Source organism: Anthonomus grandis, chromosome 12 (assembly GCF_022605725.1).
Source record: "Anthonomus grandis grandis chromosome 12, icAntGran1.3, whole genome shotgun sequence".
Lineage (NCBI taxonomy): Eukaryota > Metazoa > Arthropoda > Insecta > Coleoptera > Curculionidae > Anthonomus > Anthonomus grandis.
Window position 1 is genome coordinate 6,164,717 of NC_065557.1, and position 25,870 is coordinate 6,190,586.

Below are 25,870 nucleotides of genomic sequence, written 5' to 3' on the forward strand. Positions count from 1 at the left end.
TTTTAACGTTTAATGTAGTTTTTTAGAAAATAATGGCAATTCTTTGTCAAACAATTAATTTATAACAATCAAACATAAACACTCGTCCAACAAATGCTGAAAATGGCCACCGTTAACTTCTATGCAATAATACAGATTTTGTTCAAATCTGTTGGCATTCAAATGTAATCCTTTCGCGCAATTCTTCTATTGAAGCTGGTTGGGTAGCATAGATTTTACTCTTTATTGTTGGTTTGCCAGATTGGTCTCTTCAAAAAGTTATCTTACATTTTTTCTATAAAATGTACAGGGAAGCCAATAATTGACCCCCTTAAAATTTACATGGGTTTTCCGCTCGGCGACGCATATATAATAACACACAGGCATATAGGCACACGGTATATATAAATCTGTATAATTGCATGGCTTATAACGGTGACCATTTTCAGTATTTGTTGGACTAGTGTTTATGTATGATTGTTATAAATTAATAGTTCAATAAAGAATTGCGATTTAATACAGGTTTTCCAAAAAACTATATTAAGTGTTCAAATAGTCAATAGTTTGAGAACCGCTGAAGTAAAATCCTTTAAATTCGGTGTAACCGTAAAGAAAATCAAAAGACCTCTCAAACGAGGTATAACTCAACCCACTATTCCATTTAAAATTTTTGAGGTTAGTTTCACCCTGGCTAAAGGGTGACAGATGGGGGTGGTATTATACTCTGAAAATGTTTCCTCGTAGTAATCTAAATTGACGTATCCGAGCGTTTTCTTTTTAAAATCTTTACGAGCCCGACATGGCGCCGTTTCGTTTTCGTTTAGCCACCCTGTATATACAGCTCTCGTCAAAGAGAAATAAAAAAATTAATAAATATTAATTTCTTTTAATGTTAATCACCTTTAAATATGCCTTCTTAAACAGTTCTTAGCAATCAGATTACAAAAAATAAATTATGACATACGCGTGAGCTTCATCAAAGGGGCATAAAATAAACCCGAAAGTTCAATTAATTTAAAAAAAATGTGTGTCTCAGTTTTAAACTCATTACATTAGGTTACGTTTATTTTTTTGTGTTAATGGATGTTGTGTGTACGTAGGTACATGTTTTAGAACAACCTGTATAAAATATAAGACAATATTAAACAGTTATGTAAGTAAGTATATAAAAATGAAAATTATAATATGACGAAGTTGTATATTCTAATGAAAATAGAAAAACCAAACAAATGTAATACAAAAATTGTAATTTACAGCTCAAGTTCTAGATGGATTTCCAAGTTTTATTTTCATTTATATATAAATAGTAAAAGCAATGTGACATTTTTATTCCATATTTGCAGCCATTCTAGGCCTAAACTGATCCTTTTTTGGCTTCCTACTTTTTCGTTTAGAATAATAAACTATTGAGTTTCCTTGTTTTCTTTTTCCCATTTTTTAAAAATAAACATAAAAAACTTAATAGTATAAAGAATAACGTGCAGAAAATTGGAACACCTTTGCAATAAAATACTTCTAAGTGAAAACCCAATCAACATTTCAATATATTTTTATATACATAATATTTTTACATATACATAGTATTGAATTGCTGTTGACCAGTAGCGGATACCGTCGCTTGCACAGATCGGGCCGAACAAGCGTCGCGCGTTTCTTGATTTGATTTATGCTAGCCTGGCTGTGCATTGTTGCCATATGATAGTAAACTTATCGGCGGTTCAAGAAATTATAAGAAAAATGCCTGAATTTTGTATTTCCATTCTCAAAGGCTTATTATTAATTTTTTTGAAATGGTTTTTTAATATAATGTTTCTAAAATCGATGTATCTAGAGACGTATGGAAAGGTTTTTTTATTTACCTTTTTGGTTTTTAAATAAAAAAAATCAAAAGTTTAGAAATTTAAAAAAATGGCACCTATCAACTCTTGACAAAAATATGTACATTTTATTGGTGAAAACCGCATTAAAAAATATTGTAAAATAAAAAGGTTATCCAGGAAACAGAAATTTATGGGTGAATAATCCCCTTAAGTAGATTTTGTAGTAAGATTGTAAGTTGGTTGTCAGTGTTCAATAAAATATAGTAACTCCAGGTATCCAACATTATCTTATTACAATAGTGCAAAACTCGATTAAAAGTTGAACCAATTAACTTACTTACCATAAAAAACATTAAAGGAAATAAAATAAATAATAAAAAAACTTACAAACTGTGATTGAACATTCTCTTTCTGCCACTCTTCGGACTTCCCATCCTCCGGCTCCTTCTCATTATGCTCCTGAAGTTTCTCTTTATTGGCTTGGTCCTCCTCGGTGCCCAGTTCTATGGCCCTTTGATTTTTCAATGCCAGAACCTGCTCTAAAGCTTGCGGTAACACCACCTCAGTAGGCACCCCGGACCCTTCCACTTGCGGAGGTGGATCCACCTTCAAAGATAACAATGATGGTAATTGTTTTTCTGGACCAGGCGGCGGTTGCATTAATTGATTGTTTCCTAAAACAGTCAGCTTTCATCTTGTATTTGTGAGAGTATTACCGGTCAAACCATAACAAATCAACAAGAAATTTGAAAATGCATTTGGTTACATGTTTGGCCTATTAGAACATCATCAGATCAGCAGAAATAGACTTATTAATTATTATAGGATACATATATGTGCGAATAATAGATAAAAACCACACAATCACCAATAAAATTTAAACTCTCTTGAGTATTTAAATATATATATAAATAATTTATATGACTTTCATCACAATACTACCTGCTTTACTGACCTCTTTAAAACTAGCCTCTCAATTACTAAAAAAATCTTAAGATTCTTGAAATAGAATTATTTCTATATGACATTTGTATGTTAGTTTCTTCTATCAGGATGTAGAAGATCAGGGCAATCAATTATTCCATTTATACCTTCCGTCTAATAGTGTCCTACTAGGTAAAACATTTTGTTGATTTTCCTAGTTTTTCAATAAAAAAATGCACTTTTTTTCTCAGTTGATTTGCTTAAAAATTTGAATTGACAAAACACCAAAATACATTTAAATAAAAATGTATGTCAACTAACCGTCATTCTCTGTACTGGACCAGCCCGAAGTTAAGCCCGTTACAAGAGGTCCAGTGCCTGGCGGCCCATTAAATTGTACCCCAGGAGGCCTGAGCAATGGAGGAGGCCCATCAAAAGCGGGAGGAGGCCCGTCAAATGCGGGTGGCGGTCCATCAAATGTAGGTGGAGGGCCTTGTAATGGGGGCGGTACTCCTTGTAATGGTGGTGGAGGTAGTCCTTGTAAGGGTGGTGGAGGCATCGTTTGTAAGTTTGGAGGAGGTATGCCAGGGGGTGGAGGCCCAGAGAGTAGAGGCGGAGGCGCTTGCATTAAGGGAGGAGGCCCTTGGAGCTCTTGAGGAGGTATCTAGGGAGAAATGTGTAAAGTTGCATGCTAACCTGTATGTTTTTATTTTGGGTGGCTTACGTCAAGTTCCTCTTCCATGGTAGTAAGTAAGTTAGTGGTGAAGTATTGATTTTTTTTTTGTATACTCAATTTGCTGGTCACCGGTTTTAATTAGAAAGTAACGTTTTATTTATTAATAAAAACACAAAACAGTCAATCGGCAAAATGCTGAAAACGCCATCATTAGCAGGTGACGTTTCGAATTTGACATTGTTGACATTTCTGACAGCTTCGGTATATAACTGCAAGTAGAGATGGGCTTTTCGAATCATACGAATGGTATTTGTACTAAAGGCGCGTTCACATTAGTCAATATGATTGATGAATAGCAATGATACATTTTATCACACAGATCCATGAATATTGAATATTCACTTTATAATGTGCCAATAATGATTGTTTAAAAATAGTTGCAAGGTGAAAAACTGTGCGTGCTGACGTTAGAATTATTTGTGAATTTTTAAAAAATATAATAAGAAATTTATTTATTTATTTATTTATTTATTTATTTACGGGCATTACCCATTTTTACAGAAATAGCATAATTTACAATAACAATAATTTATAACCTCAAACAATTTATACTTAGTATTATTTTATATAATTATCATTTGATATTCACAACCCATCACTATCACAGTCATAGAATAAAACAGGATTAATAAATAATGGCAACAGGAGAACTTAAAAAATATACAACAAAAGAACACAATAAAATTAATTAAATTCAGTTTTCACTCCCTTGAACCCAATTATCACCTCCAAAATTGGTTTAAACCAGCACACAATAGTATGAAGTATGAATAGTATGTACACACAATTAAACAGAATAGCAAAAACCCCACAACAATATACAAAGTCACACATGAAAATCCTCAACAAACTTAGCAAAGCGCCTTGGACTTATATTAAAATCTATGTTCAGAGATGTACTATTATTTGCAAGCCTGGCTGATCTAGCAATAAAGCTATTGTACTTGATGTTTGTTCTACAGAAAGGTTGGTAGAAAAGGCTGTTTGACCTTGTATTTCTCGTAGATATTGCTAGACCTATTGAATATAGCAGGTCTGGTGAATCTACAGAAGCAGTCAGAAGGTTATACAAATTTTTTAAATCCCGTTGTTCCCGACGAACAACAAGAGGAGGAAGACAAAACAGCTCATACAGAACCCTGTAATCATAATGGTAGTTGTCAACAGGATCAATTTTGGATTTAAATGCCAGGTATTTCAGCATTCTCCGTTGCACCTGTTCCAACCTGTGAATATAGCAGGCATAATGAGGACTCCAGACTGAGGAGGCATACTCCAACAAAGGTCTGATCAATGTACAGTAGAGCATGCGGATAGCAGGGGTATTTGTAAAATCTCTTGTGCATCTCTTGACAAAACCTATTATTTTAAGGGCTTTTGTTACTATCTCAGATATATGAAAGCTAAATGTAAGAGATGAGTCGAATATGACTCCAAGGTCCCTAATTGTTGTCACATTCGACAAGGGTCTATTGCACAAGGAATATGCGAATGTTGTGGTATTTCTACGCTTGGAGAAGCAAATACTATAGCACTTGGCTGGATTCAAATCCATGCAGTTCTGAACACACCACTCTTCCAGTCTGGAAAGATCTGACTGTAGATTGACACAGTCATTAAGAGAGGAGATAGCTAGAAAACATTTCAGGTCGTCTGCAAAACATAAGAATCTGGAATATTTAAAACATGAGTGGATGTCGTTCATAAAAACATTAAAAAGAAGCGGCCCCAAATGTGATCCTTGAGGAACACCTGAGGGAACGCTTAGCTCATAGGACATGAAGCCATTGACCCTTACAATTTGGGACCTATCTGATAGGTAGCTGCGAAACCATCTCAAGAAATTTCCCCCTACACCCGCGGCTCCAAGCTTACTCAAAAGTATCTCATGATTGACTCTGTCGAACGCCTTCGAAAAGTCGGTATAGATAGTGTGAACCTCGCCACCCCTATCCAAGACGCTCGCCAGATAGTCTGCATAAGTCAATAGATTAAGCTCTGTTGATCTCCTGGTCTTAAAGCCAAACTGCTCTGATATAATGGTAGGACCCAAAAATGATGTAAGATGTTGTGTTACAATTTTCTCGAATAGTTTTGGAATAGCGTTTAAGTTGCACACTGGTCTATAGTTGCTTACGTCGCTCTTGTTTCCTGCTTTATGTATAGGGGTCAAGTAGCTTGTCTTCCAAAAATCAGGGAAGACTCCCAATTCTAATGATTTATTGAATAAAATAAAAAGTGGATGAGACAGAACAAAACTGCATGATTTAAGGATGGAGGGTGGTATGCCATCTGGCCCTGGACCCTTATTGGTGTTCAAGCTGCAAATTTCATTGTATATTGTAGAAATATTTATGTGAAAATTGCTTATGTTGATATTATTGAAGGATAAAGATTCAGGTACAGGGTAGTTTTTGGTTGAATAAACTGTTTTGAAGTAATCAGCAAAGAGATCAGGTAGGGCAGGACCAAGAAGGCAATGCTTATCATTATAGAACATTTCTGAAGGTAGATCATTTCCTAGTCTTCTAGAGTTTACATAAGACCAGAACTTCTTTATGTTACTGTGATCAACTAAATTTCTTTCTGATTCGGAAACATATTGTTCAAAACAGACTTTTGCAAGTAATTTACACTCTGATCTTAAGCTTGAGAAGGTAATATAATCATCTCTGGAACCCGAATCTTTGAAAACTTTATGTGCCTGTTTCTTTGAAATTACCAAATTTTTAAGAGCTGGAGAAAACCACTTTGGAAAGTGCCCGCGAGACACCCGTTTTAAAGGTACAGCAATATGTATAACTGAATAAAGTATATCATAAAAAATATTTAACATAATATCTAGGGAATCCTGTTGAAGTACATAATTCCAATTAACCTGTCCAAGAAGTTCATTAATTAAATAAAAATTTGCTGAATTATAATCATAATAATATTGATTGTTAAATCTACCTGGATGATTAGTATGTCCTCTCGAATGGGGAAAAGTTGAAAACAAAACATCAACATTTTTTCCTTTACTTATCAACGTTTCAGCCTATATTAGAGCTTCTTCTCGTTTCTGGTTCGACCTGAAGAAGGCCTAATATAGGCCGAAACGTTGGCAATTAAAGGAAAAAATTCAGACCAAACTGTGAAACTTTATTAAGAGAATCTATTCCAGCGAAACTCAAATTAAAAGTAGTTTTAAGATATTTAGTTACTCGAGATTCTTTTGCATCTTTGGGTGCACTGTACCAGCTGCTCAAGAACAATGTTTGTAAAGCAATATACAATAGTTTAGGTATTTATTATTAATTTTTTATTTCCAAATCAATATTGAATAAACAAGGTAATGTCAAAATTCTATTTTTCAAAAAGACAGACTGTCATGAATTGTACATGATTCGAATTGCTTTTGTTTGTAAAATAAAGATGGTTTAAAATAGGTAACCATTGCAAGTACACCAAAAGAGAAGACCATATCTCAGGCTACTTTCATTCATAGCAAAATATTCCATTCTCGTAGTACTCTGATCCAAATCCCCAGAAATAGACTGTAAGGTAAAACAACCCGAAGCCATTTTTCTTGTTAGGGCAACACTGTGATTTTCACAAATTAAGTCTGTTATATTATTTATCTGTGTCAACAACTACATCTGCAATATTACATCTAGAAGTAAGATAGTTAGTTTTTGTTATATTAAATATGATGTTGCATGAGAATGCAATATGGAATGAAGCCTCAAGATACTAGCAAACAGAGTGAAATAGAATTACGGTGTCCCATGACTGACCCCTGTTAAACACCATATTTAATAGTCATGTCGTCTAAAATCAAGCTGCTGTTTATCATCAGTGGCATTGGCCATACATTACACCAGGTGTGCTCGACGAAACTTTACGAGAAAAACAGATTAAAAAACATTCACAGCCTTTATTCGTAATATAAACCGAAACAATATGCTATAGCATAAACGTGGGTGTTTTCCAACGCGTAATAAGCGTATCTATCCTTTTCCGCATCCCAAAGGAATCTACAGGTTGCGTAAACGTCTTGAGAGTTCTTTTCTCCTATTGTCACAATACATACTAATTTATATCTAAAAAGAAACAAACGTATGATTAATATTAAAAAAAACATATGATTAGGACTTTATACCTTTCAAAATCTAGGCCTTTTACCCTGGTCCTTATTAGCCCCGAGGCCACTTTCGCGGTTTGGGCGCACTTTTCCGGATCATATTGTAAATTCTCAATCAGTTCGTTCATGACCTCCTTGAGGATTTTATCCACTTTCTCGGCATTAAATGGATTTTGCGACTCTAGTCTATAAGAGTTTTGGTACTTGGCTACCTAAAAAGAGACTTTTGTTTTTTTTTAAGTAAAAATTATAGGGCTAGGGCACATCCGTCAGGCGAAGGTCGAAACTTTCAGCCACGCCCATGTTTACCTCGATAAAATTTGCCAGCAATGAATTACTGCTCATTTTCACATATTTAATAAAAATATTTTTTAATGAAACACTTACAACACATTGAACTACTCATTTCGATATGGAAAGGAAATCGATGCGTTCTGAGGTTTATAGGGCGCACGAGATGGTACAAAAGGCGAACGTCGAAGAAAATTGAATTATTATTACTGGGAAAGCAAACGGGGCACGAAAGTGTTTAATCGGGAATTAATTTATGACCCATTTTAGTGTACCGGGTGAACTAAGAACAAAACGTATTATTTTATACAAACTAATAAATATACTGATTTTTATAACTAGTTTTATATATATCTAGTTTAGGCACTTTCTCATTTTAGGTACATTTATTTATTTTGTGGCTAGCGACGGCTATAGGCTACATCTCAACTATATTTTGACGCAAAATTAACAGTTTGCCGAGATGGCGTCCATTTAAAACATACTCACTCTTCTGTCAAAAGCCTCTCCTGCGTTAGTTTTGATATCGACAATACTACCCAGTACCATTCTGGCCTTGCTGGTTAATCCGAATTTTGACTTTCTTTGACTATGAAAAAGTGCAGTAAATAATTTAAAAAAATAATATTTTAAGTCGTTACATCGACGGACTAATGGTATCCGATCGCGAAGGTTGCAAACTCGCTTGTCTACCATGAAAACCCGCCCTGACCTCCGGAGGGATGAAACTCTCTATCATCTCGGATCCTCTGATGGATGCTCCTTTAATCTGTAAAATATATTTTTTTTAAGGTAAATGATTAATTTGATTTACACTGGTTTACCGAAGTTCTGGGTTCTACATCTGCTGAAGCTCTGCGTTCCTTACTGACGGATACTCTGCGTTCGCCACCGGTTGATATTCTGCGCTCTCCACTGACTGATATTCTGCGTTCTCCAGCAGCTGATGTTCTGCGTTCTATGCCAGATGCACGATGTGATGATCGACGTCTTTCAACCCCGTCTGATATTGAAATTTTTCTTGGCTCTTGTATTTCTTGCATAGACTTTCTTAATTCTTCTACCTCTTGGGGTTCAAGTGAACCTATAGGAGTTTAACATATGAATCTACTAATGCGGAAATGAAAAAGGAATTCAGTGTTACTAGGTGGTGACTGTTCTTCATGTGGAATTTCTTTGGGTTGCTCCTCTTCATTGTCCGCCATTGATGTTTCTTGTTTTTGAATTGTAGTAGAAGAGTATGTCAAGTAAGATTGTCTAATTTGATGTTAAAAAATATGTTCAGAAGGTAAAATATATGGATGATTCAAGGCACTTTATTTAACTCTTAATTAATAGTTTATCATTTGATGATAAAAAGAGTTATGCGTTCAGTGTCTTTTTTTGAATTAGTGAAGTGGTAGTGACAAAGACGAAAGTAATTTCAAAAATTCGCGGGAATTTTGTTAGCTTTTCATGCAATTTAATTTACGACTAATATCAGGTTGAAATGCGATAGCTCTCTATTACCAATATATCGAAATAAGTGATGCTATAAGGTGAGATGAAACTATAGAAGAGTACGTGTGTTAGAGAAGGACGCACGTAATTTTAAATGTTCGCGGGATTTTTTTTATAGGGTTAGTTCTATCATTTATTATTAGTTCCAATTAAATTGTTAATACACTAAATATTTAGGAAACATAAAACGTCTAAAAAAGTGAAAGCTGTTAATTTAAAACGAGATTTCATTACCTTATTTGATTACAGTTTTCACGTTATTCTGCGATAGCTCCCTATTAACGTATTTTGTGCACCTGATACAAAGTGAGATAAAGCTATAGAACATTATGCGTGTCAGACAAGGACGCACATAAAAGTTTAAATTTTCACGGGTTTGTTGTTGTTGGGCGGGTTCCAGAATCTGTCATTAGTGTCAAATCAACTGTCACTTGTCAAAAAAGTTGTTTTTGTACACCCGTGCTTTCAATGTTTTGATAATTTTCTGTTTATTTACTTCTAGATCTGCTGAAATTCTTGAGATTTTTTTGGATAAAACATGACTGAAAATGTAATTAAGGGCTATTTGGACGTGAAAATATCTTCGAAGAGCCGCAGGGGATTCAGACCGTGGAAGGTAAGCCAGGAAAATGTTGAAGTTATTTCATCAATTTATGGATTTTTGCAAGATGAGTGTTTGTGTCTTTTCCGCTCTCCTTAGTTAAAGTAATTAGTGCCCATGATTTGAAGGATAAAGAGGTTTTATCCTTTTAATAATGGAAAGGAAGGTGAAACTGTTAAAACTCCGTTAATTTCAAACGCTTTCTTTATAAAAAATTTGGTGTATCAACATCCAAATTCCTAACGTTTTTTTTTCACAGTGAGGTTACAATAGTGTCACTCAATTATTTTTTTACTGCTTGGAATTTGCACTTATTGTCATATTCAATATCACCAAATTCCCACAGTTTTCCCACCTAATTAAATAATAAACATTTATATGACATGTGATTATAATAATCAGTTTATTTATTTTTTTACAACAAATAAAACATTTATCAACTCTAATACAATCCTTAAAAAAAGTAAATAAACAATAATTCCAGAACTAGTAATATACTACTTGTACAAGATACTTATTACCAATTTATTTTTTGCCAACGGTAACTTTGCTCAAACATTATGATAATTCTATGTAAAAGATAATTATTACAATAAGAAATAATTCAAAGGAAAATGTAATTGTCTAAATAAACATGCTGCCCTAAAAGGTAAAACCTTGTTAGGGGCTTACAATGATTCATACAATGTGCCTCATTAATTGCTAATACCAATTGTACAATTTAACAATCACGCTATTTGCACTCTCAACCTTATCCAAATATAAATACCAAAGCTACATAATTAAATATTTCTAATCATTACATTCTTCCACAAATAGACACAAAGCAATAAAATTGAGAGTTGAGTGATAAATTTTATGGAGAAATGACTCATGTTAAGGATTTCCAGTTTTAAAATATTTCAAAAGCAAGTCTATATATTTGTTGAATAGACTTTGGTATTAGGTCAAAAGTTGGAAGAACATAATATGATTCATTCATTCATTTGATTTGACTGAACTATGTAGGATGGTCATAGAAAAAAAGAAAACCCATAAATTGTACATGGAGTCAGGTAAAATTTATGATTATGAAACATTTGAAACACTCAGTGGCGAAGAGTACAAGTAGACAAGGTAGACACTGCCTACCCAAAATTATCCAGTTATTTGTCATTAATTTATTATGTAATTACTTCATGTAATTGTTGAATTACAACTGGTTGGCCGCATTATATCTTACAGGTTTTTTTAGTGGTTACTTATGAACGACTGTTCAATATTGGCAATTGTATTTTAGTTGTCTTCAATTAATTTTAAAATAATAAATATTATGGATTTATAAGTTATAGTTATACCTATGTTGTGTTTTTTTGTAAGTAGTATTTATTTTTATTTATCTTTTTATGCTAGTAGTAATTATTTTTTTCTTTTTTATATCACTACATAATTTTTCTCTTTGAGTTAATATTTCATGCTCTTTCATTCTCTATTTCAAAAAAAAATGAATAATATTGAATACACATTTTTTTCTAATTAACAATTTTTATTGTTTGTCTACCCGAAAAAAAAGTTCACTCTTCGCCACTGGTAACACTTAGAAGAAAGTGCAAAGAACTTACAAAAAAATTGCTATGATGCTTTTATAAATAATATAGAGCACAATATTAATGATAATCCTAAATCTTTTTGGTCATTCATTAATGAAAAAAGAAAGCATTTTATGTTGCCTTAAATAGTCCTGATTATTATGGCATTAATAGTCATAATAATCAAGAACTTGTAAATCTATTTTCTGACTTTTTTCTAGTGTATATAAAATACTGGTAAAAGATCATTCCAATAATTATGTTTTTCAAAATTGTATAAATGTAAATTATTATCATTTTAGTTTAATTGATATAATAGATGGAATAAATTCAATGCCATTTAAACTAAGTATTGGGCCAGATGGAATACCGTGTTACTTTTTAAAGAAATGTGTTTACACTTTGGCTATTCCTCTAGCAATGATTTTTAACAAATCAATGGAATCAGGAATTTTTCCAGATTTCTGGAAGGTGAGCAATATAAAACCCATATTTAAATCAGGGAATAGATCGGTTGTTGATAATTATAGGGGAGTCTGCATTCAGAATAAAATACCTAAACTGTTTGACTCCCTTGTTGCTAAAAAACTGTACAGTGATTGTCGTGGTATACTTAATAGTGAGCAACATGGTTTCATAAAAAATAGATCTACCAATACAAATCTTTTAATGTACATAAATTTTATTTTAAGCAATATGGAGTTCAATATGGGTGTCAAGTCGAGTCTCTCAAAAGTGTCCCTGGAGTAACCGAGAGACTGTAGTAGCTTGTGGGCTGTCAGGGATCCCTTATGGGAACCGCCTACGGCATTTTACTGCATATTACTGTTACTATAGTAATTATTGTGCATGGAACTTATTATTAAAACGTATTTGACAATGCTAAACTAAACTTTCCCAAATGTAATTTAGGCAAATAGAGTATTATTATTCTAGGCTTGGAGGAGACACTGGTGCGAAATCCAACGCACAGACGACCTAGACATAGGGGTGGAATTAAAACTGAAATCCTCAGAGGACGGCAACACCGTGAGCTGCATCCGGGTGCCTCGTTCCGCCATCCTTTGCCGAACCGACTCCAGAACGAAACAGTTCGCTTTTGGGGTGTTAAACTTAAGAAACTCTAAGAAAGCCGTCCTGTTTCTAGCGGGGTGTAGCGAGAGCGACACCCAAGAATGGATGTTTTCCATTAGAAAAATGCTCAGCATAGCCACCCAAATCCCCGGTAATGAACTATTATTAAACGCGACTTTTAGGGGCACAACAGTTACATAACAATTTCATGATATTTCAGTGGGTGAGTCGAACTTTACAATATCCCTAGTGGATACGGACCATTCTCGCTCCGCAGGACTTGTGGGGCTCTATGGGGTCCTACATACGAACGCTTCTGAAATAGTGATCAGTGACCCTTGCACCGGAACCCCGAAAATCGTGTGGACATGGTACCATTTCCATCAGTTTCACTTACAAGCCACTTGTTTGCAAACTGACGATAAAAAAATCGTCGTTATGCACACAAGCAGGTAGAGTTTCCGTTTTTTAAGGGTCTATAAGCAGACGGCTTTCAATGTTTTTGGCATTTTAGCGAATTTCTTTCTGGGCCTGGACAGCTGCTGCTTTATTGCAGAGAGGGCCCCAGTTTACTTCATCATTTGATCACCAGGGGGCAGAGAGCTAGATTTAGCTCAGGGTTACTGGCTGCTAAAAGGTTGTGAAGAATTTAATGAGTTGAGGGGGGTTTTAAGATGTAAATTTGTAGATTCAGTAGAAGCGAGGGGTATCTTTGTGAAAGCAGGACAAGTATTCCGGATAGCCCGTTGTGTTTTAGGAGTCAGGCGGGTAGCGATGATTCTGGAGTACAAAATTCAAACATATCAGATGAGGGAGAGTATGCCAGAAAATCGAAGGTATGTTTGTGGTAAATTAATTTATGTACGTGTAAGTATTCCATAAATGTTCTGAAATATATTCTAGGAACTAGAGATGTTAATTTTCGTTAATTTTGATTATTCCTTATTGATCGTTACTCGGCTATTAAGTAATCATTTGAAGGATTCATTATTTTTTTTATCGAAAGTATATAATAAAAAAAACTGCATGTTTTTATTGTCTTGAGAATATTTATTTAGTATAATAATACTAGGATAACCAAAACATATAAATCTTCTATAAAAAATCAATTAAAATAAAAATGAATTATAACCATAAACTGTGTAGATTCTGGTTATTATATAAGAAACTAATCATTTCCACTTTTCGATAATATTTGTCCAGCGGTTCCAAATGTCCCCTCAGATAGCACTGATGTTATACATAAATACTTTCAAGCCAATTTAGAAAGATGAGGGTATTACCTAGGTGCGACATTCTAAAATTGATTCTGTTTCTTTTTGGGGAGATGCAGTTTTATAAAAGGGCAGAAATTAATTTTTTTTGTTTATTCTCGACATTTTCTATTTCTGTTAAATGCTCAGTTTATTATTTAATAATAATAACCTGCTTTTATCATCCGATAGTTACTTTTTCTAAATGTTTTTATTCTTAACGTTCCCTGGCCATATACAGATAGTATGTTCAGACGAAAACACTCTTATTTTAAAACGTGGATGTAGCAAATCACATTTGCCCATCAAATGACTATTTTCACGTCAGAAAATCTGGTTGAAGTTTTTTTTTCATAATGGCGTGCAAGCACTTGCCTCGGAACTCGTAACTGTAGTTTTAAATCTATTTGGAGTAGATTTTATGAACTCTTGACGTCTGTAAAAAAACCGCCTAAAACGAGGCATGTAAGAAACCTCCTGGAGCTCTTCGACGTGTGTAAAAATTGCCCAATCTCCAATAGTTTTTTCATACTAAACAAATTACTGATAATACTCAAAGTGGCAAGGATAGAAAATTTTGAAACAAAAAGTGAATTGGAAAATCATGGATAACTTCAAGCAGGATTGAGTTATTGGATTAAAATAAACGGTGCTGAGTGTGCAAATGTTGCCTTTGCCATGTTCAGCTACTATGTTTCTTCTACCCAAACAAATATTTTTTTAATTTGCCTTCGAACATATTTAAAAAAATTACGGATAATATTCAAAACGACAAGGAGAATTAATTTTCAAACCAAAAGTAAATTGGAAAAAATTCTATGACTCTAAGCCGAATTGAGCTAGATTATTGAAATAAAAAGTGATCGATGTAGAAATATGGGACTTACCATATCCAGTCAGTATTTGTCCTTTACATAAACAAATAATTTGTTAATTTGCCTTTGAACTTAAATTTAAAAAACTATTGACATTTAGTACAGTCAATCTGTAATTAAAAAAGGCCAGAAGTTTTAAAAACTATCCAAGTCGCTAATTTTTTGAGGGTCGATTGTATTCCCGAAGAAAAGCTTAAGTCCTCGAAATTGAGAGTCAACCCCCCCCCTTTTTTTTTGGGAAACTCAAAAAGTTTTTCAAATCGATTTTGCGGCTAAACAGTGAGTCATGCAGAAAAACTTATTGAACATAAAATGTAGAGCTTTTTGTGCTCTACAATTCATCTCCTGGGCCCAAAGCTGTAGAACCAAAATTCGAAAAGTTAGAGGGCGCCAAAGTCACCAAAAATGACTTTTTTCATTTTTTCACTGAGAAACAATTTTTTTTTTTACCATCGCAAGGATTGAAAAAATGTAGAGAACAAAAATACCTACAAAATGCATGTCTTACTTTTTTTTTCGATTTACCGTTTTTGAGATATAATGCATTTAATACCGAAATGTTTACTTTCGTGTATGTAGCCTGCCCCAGATGTTTGGCGAAAGCTGTTTTTCGTCGCCTAACGTTTGCGCATCATGAAATTAAAGTAGAACCTGAACAATTTTTTTTTTACCCTTCTTGACAAATTGAAAAAAGCCATGCAGATGGCGCTGTAAGTCCACGAAAATGAAATTTGCATAGATTAAATGTTCTTTAACTTGCACAAAATTAATAATTGAAGTGATTTAGTAGAAAGGGATAAGAGAAATTGGTACATGGTTTACGGAGCACCAATTAGAACAAAAGCAGAGGGCGTTGCAGTTGTGAAAGTGACGTGCCTCAATAATTATGGTTGCATAATGCATGTAATAATAATAATAATAATAATAATAATAATAATAATAATAATAATAATAATAATAATAATAATAATAATATAGCGCCTTTATTTAGCAAATACATAGTTTTACATAGTTTTGCCTTTGAAGGCGAAGATTAGCTGAAAGCTACTATTAAACTCTTAATCTTCTTAAATTACACAAAAAAAAATAAAATAAAATAAAATAGAAAATAAAACAATATTCATTTAACAGAAATAAGAAAATCTTTTGATTTACCTAAATGATTCCTGTAGAAACAGGTCCTTGAAATGTTTTTTAAAAACATACAGGCCATTGCTAAAATCAGGCCTAAAGACGTTCACAAATTTGACTGCGTTGTAAGTGAATGATCGTTCAAAGAGAGCCATTGAGTGATGGGGCATAGTCAAAGTGTTATGCCTAATATTTCGAGCATGTACATGATTTCTGGGTATAAGTTTGTCAAATAAATATATCGGAGCTTTGGACTTATAAAGGCGATATACTAAGGTGCAGTACAAAAACTTATATAGATAAGGTATTTTTAACCACCCCAAATCATACATGCCTTGGGACACATGATCAAACTTTCCCAGGTCAAAGATAAGTCTACAGCAGATAATAATGATAATTGATTACTGAATAATTGCATAGTACATGTTGATAGCATTACTTTTGCAAAATTCTATTCCCCACTTTTTTACTGCTATTCCATCATTAACATATTACTATATATTTATTTGAACACTTACCTGAATGTGAATATTTATCTTGAAACATCGTTTATGGTCGCCTGCGACCACTCGACACGACATTTCGTTCACGCATTGAATTTTTAAATTTTAAAGCATAACGAGAATAGAGTGGGACAAGGTAGTTTACAAAAAATTTATTATACAATAAATAGTTCGAAAGCATACAAAATTTGTTTCATTTTTTTCTCGGTCTTCCTCTTCTTTTTGATTTCTTTTTTCTCTACATTTTTGCAATCCTTGCGATAGTAAAAAAAAAATTGTTTCTCAGTGAAAAAAATAATTTTTGGTGACTTTGGCGCCCTCTAACTTTTCGAATTTTGGTTCTACAGCTTCGGGCCCATGAGATGAATTGTAGAGCACAAAAAGCTCTACATTTTATGTTCAATAAGTTTTTCTGTATGACTCGCTGTTTAGCTGGAAAATCGATTTTAAAAACTTTTTGAGTTTCCCAAAAAAGGGGGGAGGGGTGAGACTCTCAATTCCGAGGACTTAAGCTTTTCTTCGGAAATAGAATCGACCCTCAAAAAATTAGCGACTTACCGGTTAGTTTTTTAAAAAAAAAATTACAGATTGACTGTACTAATTGAATTCTTAGAAAAAGTGAGTCGGAAAAAGTTGAATAACTTCGAGCCGGATAGAGCTAGAGGATTGAAATAAAAAACACTTAGTGTGAAAATAAGACAGATATCTCCTTACAGCAAGATCTAAGGCCTTTGGGATTAAAGTCTTAATTAAACATTAAACTTTTAATTTTACCTAATCAGCATGTTTTTCTTCACTGTAGATCAACAGTCACTAATTTAAAATAAGTTCTGCGAAACGGCTATATTCAATAGGTTGGACCATGGAGTTCTTGCCAAAAAACTTTATAAAATAGGCTTTCACAAACATCTAGTATTTTTTTTTTATTTCCTACTTATTCCTACTGGCTGAGGATAATCTACTTAGGTTGCTTCAAGTGGTACCCTCGAGAAGAGTAATTTTGCTTCATTTTTGTTTTTGGTTTTTATCGAGGACACAAGTAGCAGCAGTAAGCTTCTACTTTTTGCTGATGACATAAAGATTTTGCAGGTGCACGCATACCTTGATAGGGTTTTTAAATTGTGTGAAGTTAACAGACTCCCACTCCCACTTAACCTTTAGAAATGTAAGAAGGTGTCAATTTCTCTGTTCAAAGATCAGATTGACTTTGGTTAGGTAATAAATGATACGATACTTCCAAATTGTAACTATGGTTATGACCTGTGGGTCTAAGCTGATAAAGAGCTTACGAATTTGAATGATGCTCAGCATTTATTAAAAGCCATAGAATTTTACTAAAAAAATTAAATCAAATTAAAGAGTACAATACGTGAAATTAGACGAAGTAAAGAAGAGTGATGTTAAACCTATTGCGTGTGGAGTACCCCAGGGTACTGTTTTGGGACCACTCTTATCTATATCAATATATAATTTACTTATGGGCGATTGGAGAGGGCAGGCTGTTAGCTTTGCCGATGATACAGCGATTTTTTATACTGGAAAAACTTGGACTCATGTAAGGAAGTTGGCTGAATCGGATCTCAATAATATATTTAATTGGTTTCAAATTAATAAACTAACATTGAATCGAAGCAAAACAAAATACATTCCCTTTGCATCGTACTCCGATGACTTACCTGAGTTTCAGTATTTAAATACTTCTAAACACGTTATAGCACAAAAAGATAATATCAAGTTTTTGCGGCTTCCCATTCCAACATCTGCCTTGGTAAAGAGATTAATTTTTTATGAAGGTATAAAAATCTTTAACCACCTACCAGGAGATATTGGAGAGGCAAAATCTCTCATCAAATTTAAGTTTCTCTTGAGGAGATTTCTGTGTGGTCGAGCTTATTACTCTGTGGCTGAATATTTCAACGACAATCAGATTTTAATTAATTAAGGGAGACCTAGCTCTTTTCCTAACCTATTTGTTTTACATGTTTTCTTTTTTTTATCCCTAGATGTTGAACTGTGCTTAGTTAAGAAAAGTTAGATAGATATAGTTGATTTTATTAATTCAGAAAAAAAATGTAAATTTTAACTGTTTAACTTTGCTTCGTCATTGTAACTTTTATTTTTAAATATAATTTTAACCTTGTAACCCTGTCTCTTTAGGATTAGGTGAAGCTTCGTTTATAACAATTTTTTGTTCAAACAATAAAGCATATTTGAATTTGAATTTGAAAAAAAATATCTGGGTATAATAATCGATAAGCACTTACGCTAGGATAAACAAATAGATAACATCCAAAATAAGATATTTGATATCATGCTTTTCAAATCTTTTTCGACTCTTGCACAACTTAAAGACCTATATTATGCGTTAATTCATTCTCATATAAATTATGGTATTGTAGGTTGGGGAACGGTATGGCTGAATTACAAACGAAAACTAGAAGTAATTCAAAAATGGGTTTTAATTTTAGATAAACTTAAATTATTTTCAACAGAACTACTATACAGAGAAGCAAAAATATTTGATATAAGGCAACTATATATTTTTTCTCTTTAATTCTTATAAATAAATAAAAAATAGATCTACAACCAATATTGCATCAGCAAAATACTAGGTTTAAGAAAAACTGTATGGTAGTTAACATAAAAGGAAATAGGGCACAAATCCAAAAACTATTTGGCGCCAAGATTCTTTAATTCCTTGCTTAATGACTTAAAAGATGTTGTTTTTGAGAAAACATTCTGATATAAATTAAAAATGTGGATATTCCAAAAAGCAGAGCGGATATTCATGTTTTTTTCTAAAGATCATCGGCATTTAAAAAAAAATAGTAGGTACTTAAATGGTAGGTAGGTATTATGTAATAATATAAATAATAGCTTATTATGTAATGAAAAAGAAAAATGTTTTGTGTAAAGGAATCGATTAGTGACTTAATTCTGATTGTGTCGTGAACTTGGAGTTAACTTTATAACCCTAAATAGACTCATATAATTAGATACGACTACCAAAATACTAATAAGCGGCGTCTATGTTGCTTCAGTGTCTTATCTGTTTATTTCATTTGCCTGTTTAATTGTTACTTTGTAATACCTTTAAATTTTTTTTGAAATAAACTTTTTTATTTATTTTTTTATTATTTCTTGGACGAGCGAAAAGATTTTATCTTCATTGTCTTCCTTGACTATAGGATTACTCAATCATCGGTGTATGCCTGGACTTTTACCTCCACAGAAGAGGAGAAAGAACACCTTGTGAATTTTATCAGTTTCCTTTTCTAGGGAGGTAGTTATTCTTCTGTCTTCCTTCATCCCTTTGATTAGTAATAATACCTTCTTTACTTCTATATTAAAAGATACATAATCCTTATGCAATGTGACAAATTTAACACCCGAGATGTTTAGTTGCTCTCAAGATGTTTTAGTATCTGCTGCTCAGTAGTCTGGGTGTCTTAGTCAATTGAAGAAATGACTTTTAAAAACCTTTTAAGATTATTCTAATAATTTCCTGGAAAGAGTCGTGTCAAATATGATAAAAATTCCCTAATTAACAAAAACCCAGAGCCCTCAAAGCCATTCTCAGAAACTTAAGAATGGCTCAACCTTGGCACATGATACACTGCTTAGTTTATGTATGGGTTTTCAGACTAATACGACTCTAGCGAGCTTAGAACTGACTGAAATAACCAAAACTCCCGGAGGTAGTGAGACTGAAGACTCCTGCACGGATTTGCAAGAAATAAAACCGTAAGTGACCTTATATTTGTTCTATATAAAGGTAAACTTATATAAATCCTATCCAGTGTATCCATGATAAGGATGTCTATCGTGGGCATCTTGGAAAATGTACTTACTACGTTGTATTATATACTATATATATGACGCAATATGGTTCTGCATTATTTAAATTGGAATAAATGGGTTTTTATCAAATTCCGAATGATTTGGTGCAGTAGGCGGTGAAAGATGGCGCTGAGAATGGTGTAGCAGGCTATTAGTACTCGTGTTTCGAAATAATGAATTAAAATCATGTTATTCACGATTTAAAAGCTTTATTTACATACGTAGGTGGTAGGTCACGTCATATGTTAATTAATTAAACAAATTAGTTAACAACTATTTACTAGAAACCCAAAAAAAAAATTTAATAATGTCCAAACAAATTACCATTATACTCCAAACACAGATAACCCCTTCTAACTGTCCAATTTAACATTTTTTTAACCTATTACGTGTAATGCTCTCGAACGCTCCAAAAACTATTCTCCTCAGATTCAAAAACGTGGCTGTAAACATAATTTTTGCAATACCGCCAAAAAAAACAATCAAGCGGAGTTATGTCCGGCGAACGAGGGGGCCACTGAACTGTTGAATGTGTACCTATCCATTTTTTCGGAAATCTGTTTGATAGATACTCGCGCATGATTAAGGCATTGTGCGTGGACTCAACGTCCTGCTGAAACCAACAGTTTCTAACCTTTGCAAGCAGTAAGTCCAAGGATTCTTCCAAATCCATTACTTAATAGATAGATACACTCAATACACCTTTAATAAAACTAATTTATCATATTCCTCTTCTGCAAGGGATCTTGGTGTTTATTTTGATGAAAGGTTATCTTTTAATGAGCATGTTTCAGCCATGTTGGGTCTGGTGATGAGGAATTGTGGTGATTTCTCTCCATCTCTCATAAAAAGCCTATACAATATGTCACTGGTCAGGTCTGGATTGGAATATGCTGCAGTTACAGTTGTAAGATCACTTTACTATGATTGATACCACAAGTGGTGGTAAAACAATAATATAAGTTTTGAGAGCTATCATGGAGAAAATATGTTAAATATTCTTGAGTTGGCTAGCTTGGAACATAGACGGGTAGTCATAATTTATGTTTTATTTTCAAATTAATAAATGGAAAATCGGATTGTCCTCAACTATTGTCTCAAATCGATCCCTACGTCACTGAAATCTATTTTTCATACACTTGACAAATTATGGAAAGCACTCTCCCATAGATGATAGATCTCTTGGAATGTTAAATTCTCAGTCAGGAAAAAGATGTTTTTAATATGTCAATGTCTAGATTGAGAAGATCTTTATCTAGGGCTATTAGTCATTTTGTTTAAAGTGAGCCAAGTGAATAAATTAAGACATATCATGTTGTTTTCAGGACAATTCACTTCTTGTTGTACTTTAGGTTTAGTATATTACAATTTTTTTTTTGTAGAAATTGGGTTTTCCGTAAATCTTGCAATAAATAAATAACGTCAGAAAAAAATAAAAACGAAATCGGCAAATGTCGGTTTTGCATATCTCCGGAACTACTCGGAATTTTACATCCTTCTTGACGGGATAATGTTAGGCTTGAAAATGCACAACTTTTCTCTCTATGGTTTTCTAAGATCCCCATGATAGACACCCTTGTCTTGGACACACTGTATAACATCTAAAAACACTTAAATTATATAATTTTCTTAGTAATACGTCTGAAGCGATTCCGCGAAACGAATCGGGCATATCCTTGGCCTCGGGTATTTACGAAGAAATCCCGGAAAATCACCAAACTACCGTAAAAAAGGACGAAAACGTTTTGACCGATCTCAAGTATCAAAGCCACATTTACGAAAACCCTTTGGATCTAATTATATCCGAAAAGTTCGGGAAATACTTTACCGCCCCGCCGTTACCACCGAGAACTTTTACCAGTTTCACTTTGCAACGGTAAAACTTTAACCATATAATATTCACTCTTTTATGATAAATCAATTATTATTTTAGCCCTGGTAAGCCTAAACTGGAAACGCCATCGTCTCCATGTAAACCACGATGCCTAACGCTACCGGCCAAAGATTTATCGAAAATATCCCAAATGTTTAATTCCGGCCATAAAACTTGCAGATATGGAGCGGAATCGGAGTATGTGGTGATGAATACGCCTACAAAAACCGCGGATGCAACGAAAAAAACCGTTTCCGAGAGTATTTACGTGCCGATGACGTCTCCGGTTATACAATTGAAGAATAAAATCATCGAGGGGGTGTATATGAGTATGACTGGTAACGGTAAGAAGACTGCTTAGGAATTTATTTTGGTGTGAAATGTTCGGGATGAAATTTCAGTTATTTCTATAAGATACTGTATCCAAGGTTTTTTATTTATATTTTTTTTAGAGCCAGTACATTTATTTTAAAATATAGCTGCAGCATTTAATTTAAATGTGTACATTTGGTTTGGGAAAAAGAAACACATTTTTAACTTTTTTAGTAATTTCTTGATTATTAATTTGTTATTTAGTACTAGCCGCGGTAATTTGGTCAAAATTGCATGTTTTTTTACTCGTAAATCGACCACAACATTTCACACCACTAGACCCTTTTCGCTTTCTATAAATCAAAATTTTCTTCGTTTTTTTTTCCAAATTTTTATGCATCATGTTACCACACTAAAAATTTCTTTTCTTTATAAATAATTGTTATATATTTTTTATTATTATTTATATTAGATAGACATATTTTTCTTTAGGAAAAATTTAGTTAAAAAAAGACTTTAAGTAAACTCGCCTGGCCTAATAAGAATTTTCTTACAAAATTAGGCCAAAACTTGACTAATCTTAGACAAGGATGTTTATAAATATCAGTATTTAAATAATTAAGGAGTTTCTTAGGCCTATTCGGTTATAATATACGTAACGTGTCTCAATTTGTCGTTATTTAAACGAATTATACACAATTAGTAATGATTCATGTGGCCTTTTATGATAAACAAAAATGGCGGTAGTCCCGGCCAATGAGGGGAACAGTTAAAACCACGTGGTTCGATGTGACACTTCTACAGGGGTCATCCGATAATTATATAAAATCTTTTATAAATCGCAATGATTTGCTCAAAAACCCCAATTGATCTTAGTATATATTATTTATATTTTTAAAGTGTATATTTAATTACGCCTCAATGAATATATACGATTAGTATGTAAGGATTCGTTGGAAAATTTGATACGGGGTATTTTATATTTGCATAATCGTAATTAAAGCCCTTCGATTTTAAAGGGAGCTTTGGTAAGCAAATCTTGCAACGACCAGAAAAAAAACAAGTTGATAGCCCTCTTGCTACATTTGAATTCATTTAATTTGAAATGAAAAAATTATTCATGTTCTTTATTTATGTACCAAGAAGTATTCAAAGTTCGAACTTTCTAAGCACCCCTCGTATTCGGCAAGCTATAACAAGATGGCCGCCGCTGCTATGGCAACCGAGCCGTGACCAATCAGGTGGCTCCATCTAAGTCACGGGGCTTTTGACTGGTCACAGTTACGGGGACGTATCGATTAGAATATACGTGACGTGTCTCGATTTATTGTTATTTAAGGAAATTACTTAATTATACAGGGTGGTCGGTAATGAATGTGCCAAAAAAGGTTAAACTCGTGAAAATATTGATGTTAAGCCAAAAAAAAGTAAAATGTCGCTCATAAATAAGATACAGGGTGTTCAAATTTAATTTTCGAATCTGTTTTTCTCTATAGCTCAAGTTATTTTTGAGATATAGATTTTGGGGATGAGGAATATGTTTTTATTATATTTTTACATGCTGTTTTATTATTTTTTATTGAAGTAACTGATGGAATAAAGATTTTTAAGAAGAAAAGGTACCCTACATTGATTTCAAATAAGCAACCCGTTTTCGAAATATTTGCATTTAAACGTTCTGTTGCACAGTCAAAAACACTAAACACGGATTACAAATCAACGTAGTCACGGATACTTAACAATCTTTAATGTCAGGCATATTGACACGTATTAATTTGAAAAATAGGCCTTTTAACGTTAATTAAAAATGGAATAAATTTATGTAATTAATAATGCCTAGGCATATTGAATATTCCGATAGCAAAATGATTTTCATCTATGTTCAAGTAAATTTGCACCACTGGCAATAATATCCAAATAGAAGGCACCTGAATCAAAGTATTTTTCAAAGATTATACAGTCGGTTAGGAGAAACAGGCTCTTTTTAGATTAAGAAGAACTTTTAGTAAAAGTGGGTGAAAATCCACCAGTAAATGCAAGACATTTGGCAAAAACTACTCATGTAAAAAAACGCAATTTTTAAACTGGTTTGGTCCTGGCAGTGATTTTACATGGCCCCCGCGTAGCCCGGATCTTAATCCTTTGGATTTTTTCTTTTGAGTTTATTTTAAGTCATTAGTTTATACAGAAGAAATCCGTAGACGAGAGCAACTATTGCAAAAAATTTATTATTCCACTAATGTTAGCAGAAATAAATAAGGAACTTTATTCCAAGTAAGGCATTATTTCGTGAACAGATTAAAAAAATGCCCGGAAGTGTATATTCACAAATATTGCGAAAACGCTTTGTTTAACCGAAATAAATTAAGTACATCCATTTTACTAAGGCATATTTGGTTCAACATCATATTTTCACGAGTTTCACCTAGAATTGCTTTTTGGCGCATTCATTATAAACCACCCTGTCTGTATACATGGCTAATTTTGTCAATAACGACCCGTTAACATTCTCATGCGTTCACCTCGTATTCGGCAAGAGCAACTCAAAATGGCTGGGACTGGGCCAATAAGAAAAAGAGCTAAAGGTCACGTGATTCGATGTGACAAGTAGTCTACAGGAGACACTCGATAATTCTGTAAATAAATGTCACTAGTTGAAGTAAATTTTTGCTCAAGAACTCGAATCCTTATTGATCTCAGTATATACTAGCTTATATAGACTTATTGTTTTTTAAGCGAATTTGATATTATTATTATTTTATCATTGGTTTTTTCACATTTTCTTAATTTTTTAAACAAAAATTGTCGTTCCTTGCTTATGCTTAAATACGCTTCAATGATTATACGATTAGTATGTAAGGATTTGTTGGAGTATTATAGACGGGGTGTTTGCTTAATGTCGCAGAAAATAAAATTATTTTTTCGATCATGCAAAGTATGAAAAAAATAACTAATAGCTCTTTGGCTAAATTTAAATAACAAGTTATTCATCGAAGTATTTTTATACTAAAAAGTGAATAATCTTAAATCACACAAAAAAAACATTTTTTTTCGTACTTTTTATGCACCCCCCGTACGTGGCAACCAACAAGAACACGGCCGCCGTCGCTATAGAAACCAAGTCATGTCCAATTATGTGGCAGTATTTAAGTCACGTGCTTCTAAATAGATACAGTTACGGGGGCGTATCAAAATTTTTTTTTACGGCAGCTAGTGGTATTAATCGAACACCCTGTTATGTATTATATCACATATTTATTTATTGTTACCAAAATATTTAGTCGCTATATATTTAGAACTTAACATTTATTTTATATGCCACATAAAGCTGAATTTTTACCAGCTTATATTCCAGTAGCTAAGTTTTCGCTCTCTTCGTGTACGTTAAGGTTTGTTTTTGTAAATTTTGTATTTTTTTATTAAAAAAAAAAAGAAGTTTATACTATAACAGATATTGTTTATTTCAC

The 25,870-nt window shown here is 33.2% G+C and overlaps 3 protein-coding genes across 3 annotated transcripts in view; 1 reads left to right on the plus strand and 2 right to left on the minus strand.

The window, feature by feature from the left end:
• The window catches only part of LOC126743029 (splicing factor 3B subunit 2), a 33,500-nt gene extending 29,866 nt beyond the window's left edge, over positions 1-3,634 (minus strand). Inside the window, exons 1-3 of the mRNA XM_050449954.1 lie at positions 3,448-3,634; positions 3,045-3,387; positions 2,187-2,473 (exon numbers count right to left, since the gene is read on the minus strand). Of these exons, the coding sequence (XP_050305911.1) occupies positions 2,187-2,473; positions 3,045-3,387; positions 3,448-3,465 (648 nt within the window). The 5' untranslated portion in view covers positions 3,466-3,634. The remainder of the gene's footprint in view (positions 1-2,186; positions 2,474-3,044; positions 3,388-3,447) is intronic.
• A 3,726-nt stretch (positions 3,635-7,360) lies between these two features.
• Positions 7,361-9,160, minus strand: LOC126743034 (uncharacterized). Its single transcript, XM_050449958.1, has 6 exons — positions 9,018-9,160; positions 8,698-8,957; positions 8,515-8,642; positions 8,363-8,462; positions 7,601-7,794; positions 7,361-7,541 (listed from the first exon to the last, which is right to left on the minus strand). The coding sequence occupies exons 1-6, from the start codon at positions 9,076-9,078 to the stop codon at positions 7,376-7,378; spliced, it is 909 nt and encodes a 302-aa protein (XP_050305915.1). The 5' UTR covers positions 9,079-9,160; the 3' UTR covers positions 7,361-7,375.
• A 661-nt stretch (positions 9,161-9,821) lies between these two features.
• On the plus strand, positions 9,822-25,851 carry LOC126742696 (uncharacterized). Its single transcript, XM_050449462.1, has 8 exons — positions 9,822-9,989; positions 12,479-12,767; positions 12,837-13,068; positions 13,131-13,253; positions 13,305-13,452; positions 20,022-20,122; positions 21,852-22,094; positions 22,152-25,851. The coding sequence occupies exons 1-8, from the start codon at positions 9,912-9,914 to the stop codon at positions 22,450-22,452; spliced, it is 1,515 nt and encodes a 504-aa protein (XP_050305419.1). The 5' UTR covers positions 9,822-9,911; the 3' UTR covers positions 22,453-25,851.
• The last annotated feature ends 19 nt before the right edge of the window (positions 25,852-25,870 follow it).

What these genes read in the sequence shown, in the direction of transcription:
- LOC126743034 (XM_050449958.1), bottom strand. Translation starts at nt 9,078, where the DNA reads ATGGCGGACAATGAAGAGGAGCAACCCAAAGAAATTCCACATGAAGAA. An exon ending in GAGAGGCTTTTGACAGAAGA is followed by an intron (nt 7,795 to 8,362) that starts GTGAGTATGTTT and finishes GTCTCTTTTTAG; the next exon opens with GTAGCCAAGTACCAAAACTC. An exon ending in AAAGGCCTAGATTTTGAAAG is followed by an intron (nt 7,542 to 7,600) that starts GTATAAAGTCCT and finishes GTTTCTTTTTAG; the next exon opens with ATATAAATTAGTATGTATTG.
- LOC126742696 (XM_050449462.1), top strand. Translation starts at nt 9,912, where the DNA reads ATGACTGAAAATGTAATTAAGGGCTATTTGGACGTGAAAATATCTTCG. An exon ending in GGGGATTCAGACCGTGGAAG is followed by an intron (nt 9,990 to 12,478) that starts GTAAGCCAGGAA and finishes TTATTATTCTAG; the next exon opens with GCTTGGAGGAGACACTGGTG. An exon ending in GATTTGCAAGAAATAAAACC is followed by an intron (nt 20,123 to 21,851) that starts GTAAGTGACCTT and finishes TAATTTTCTTAG; the next exon opens with TAATACGTCTGAAGCGATTC.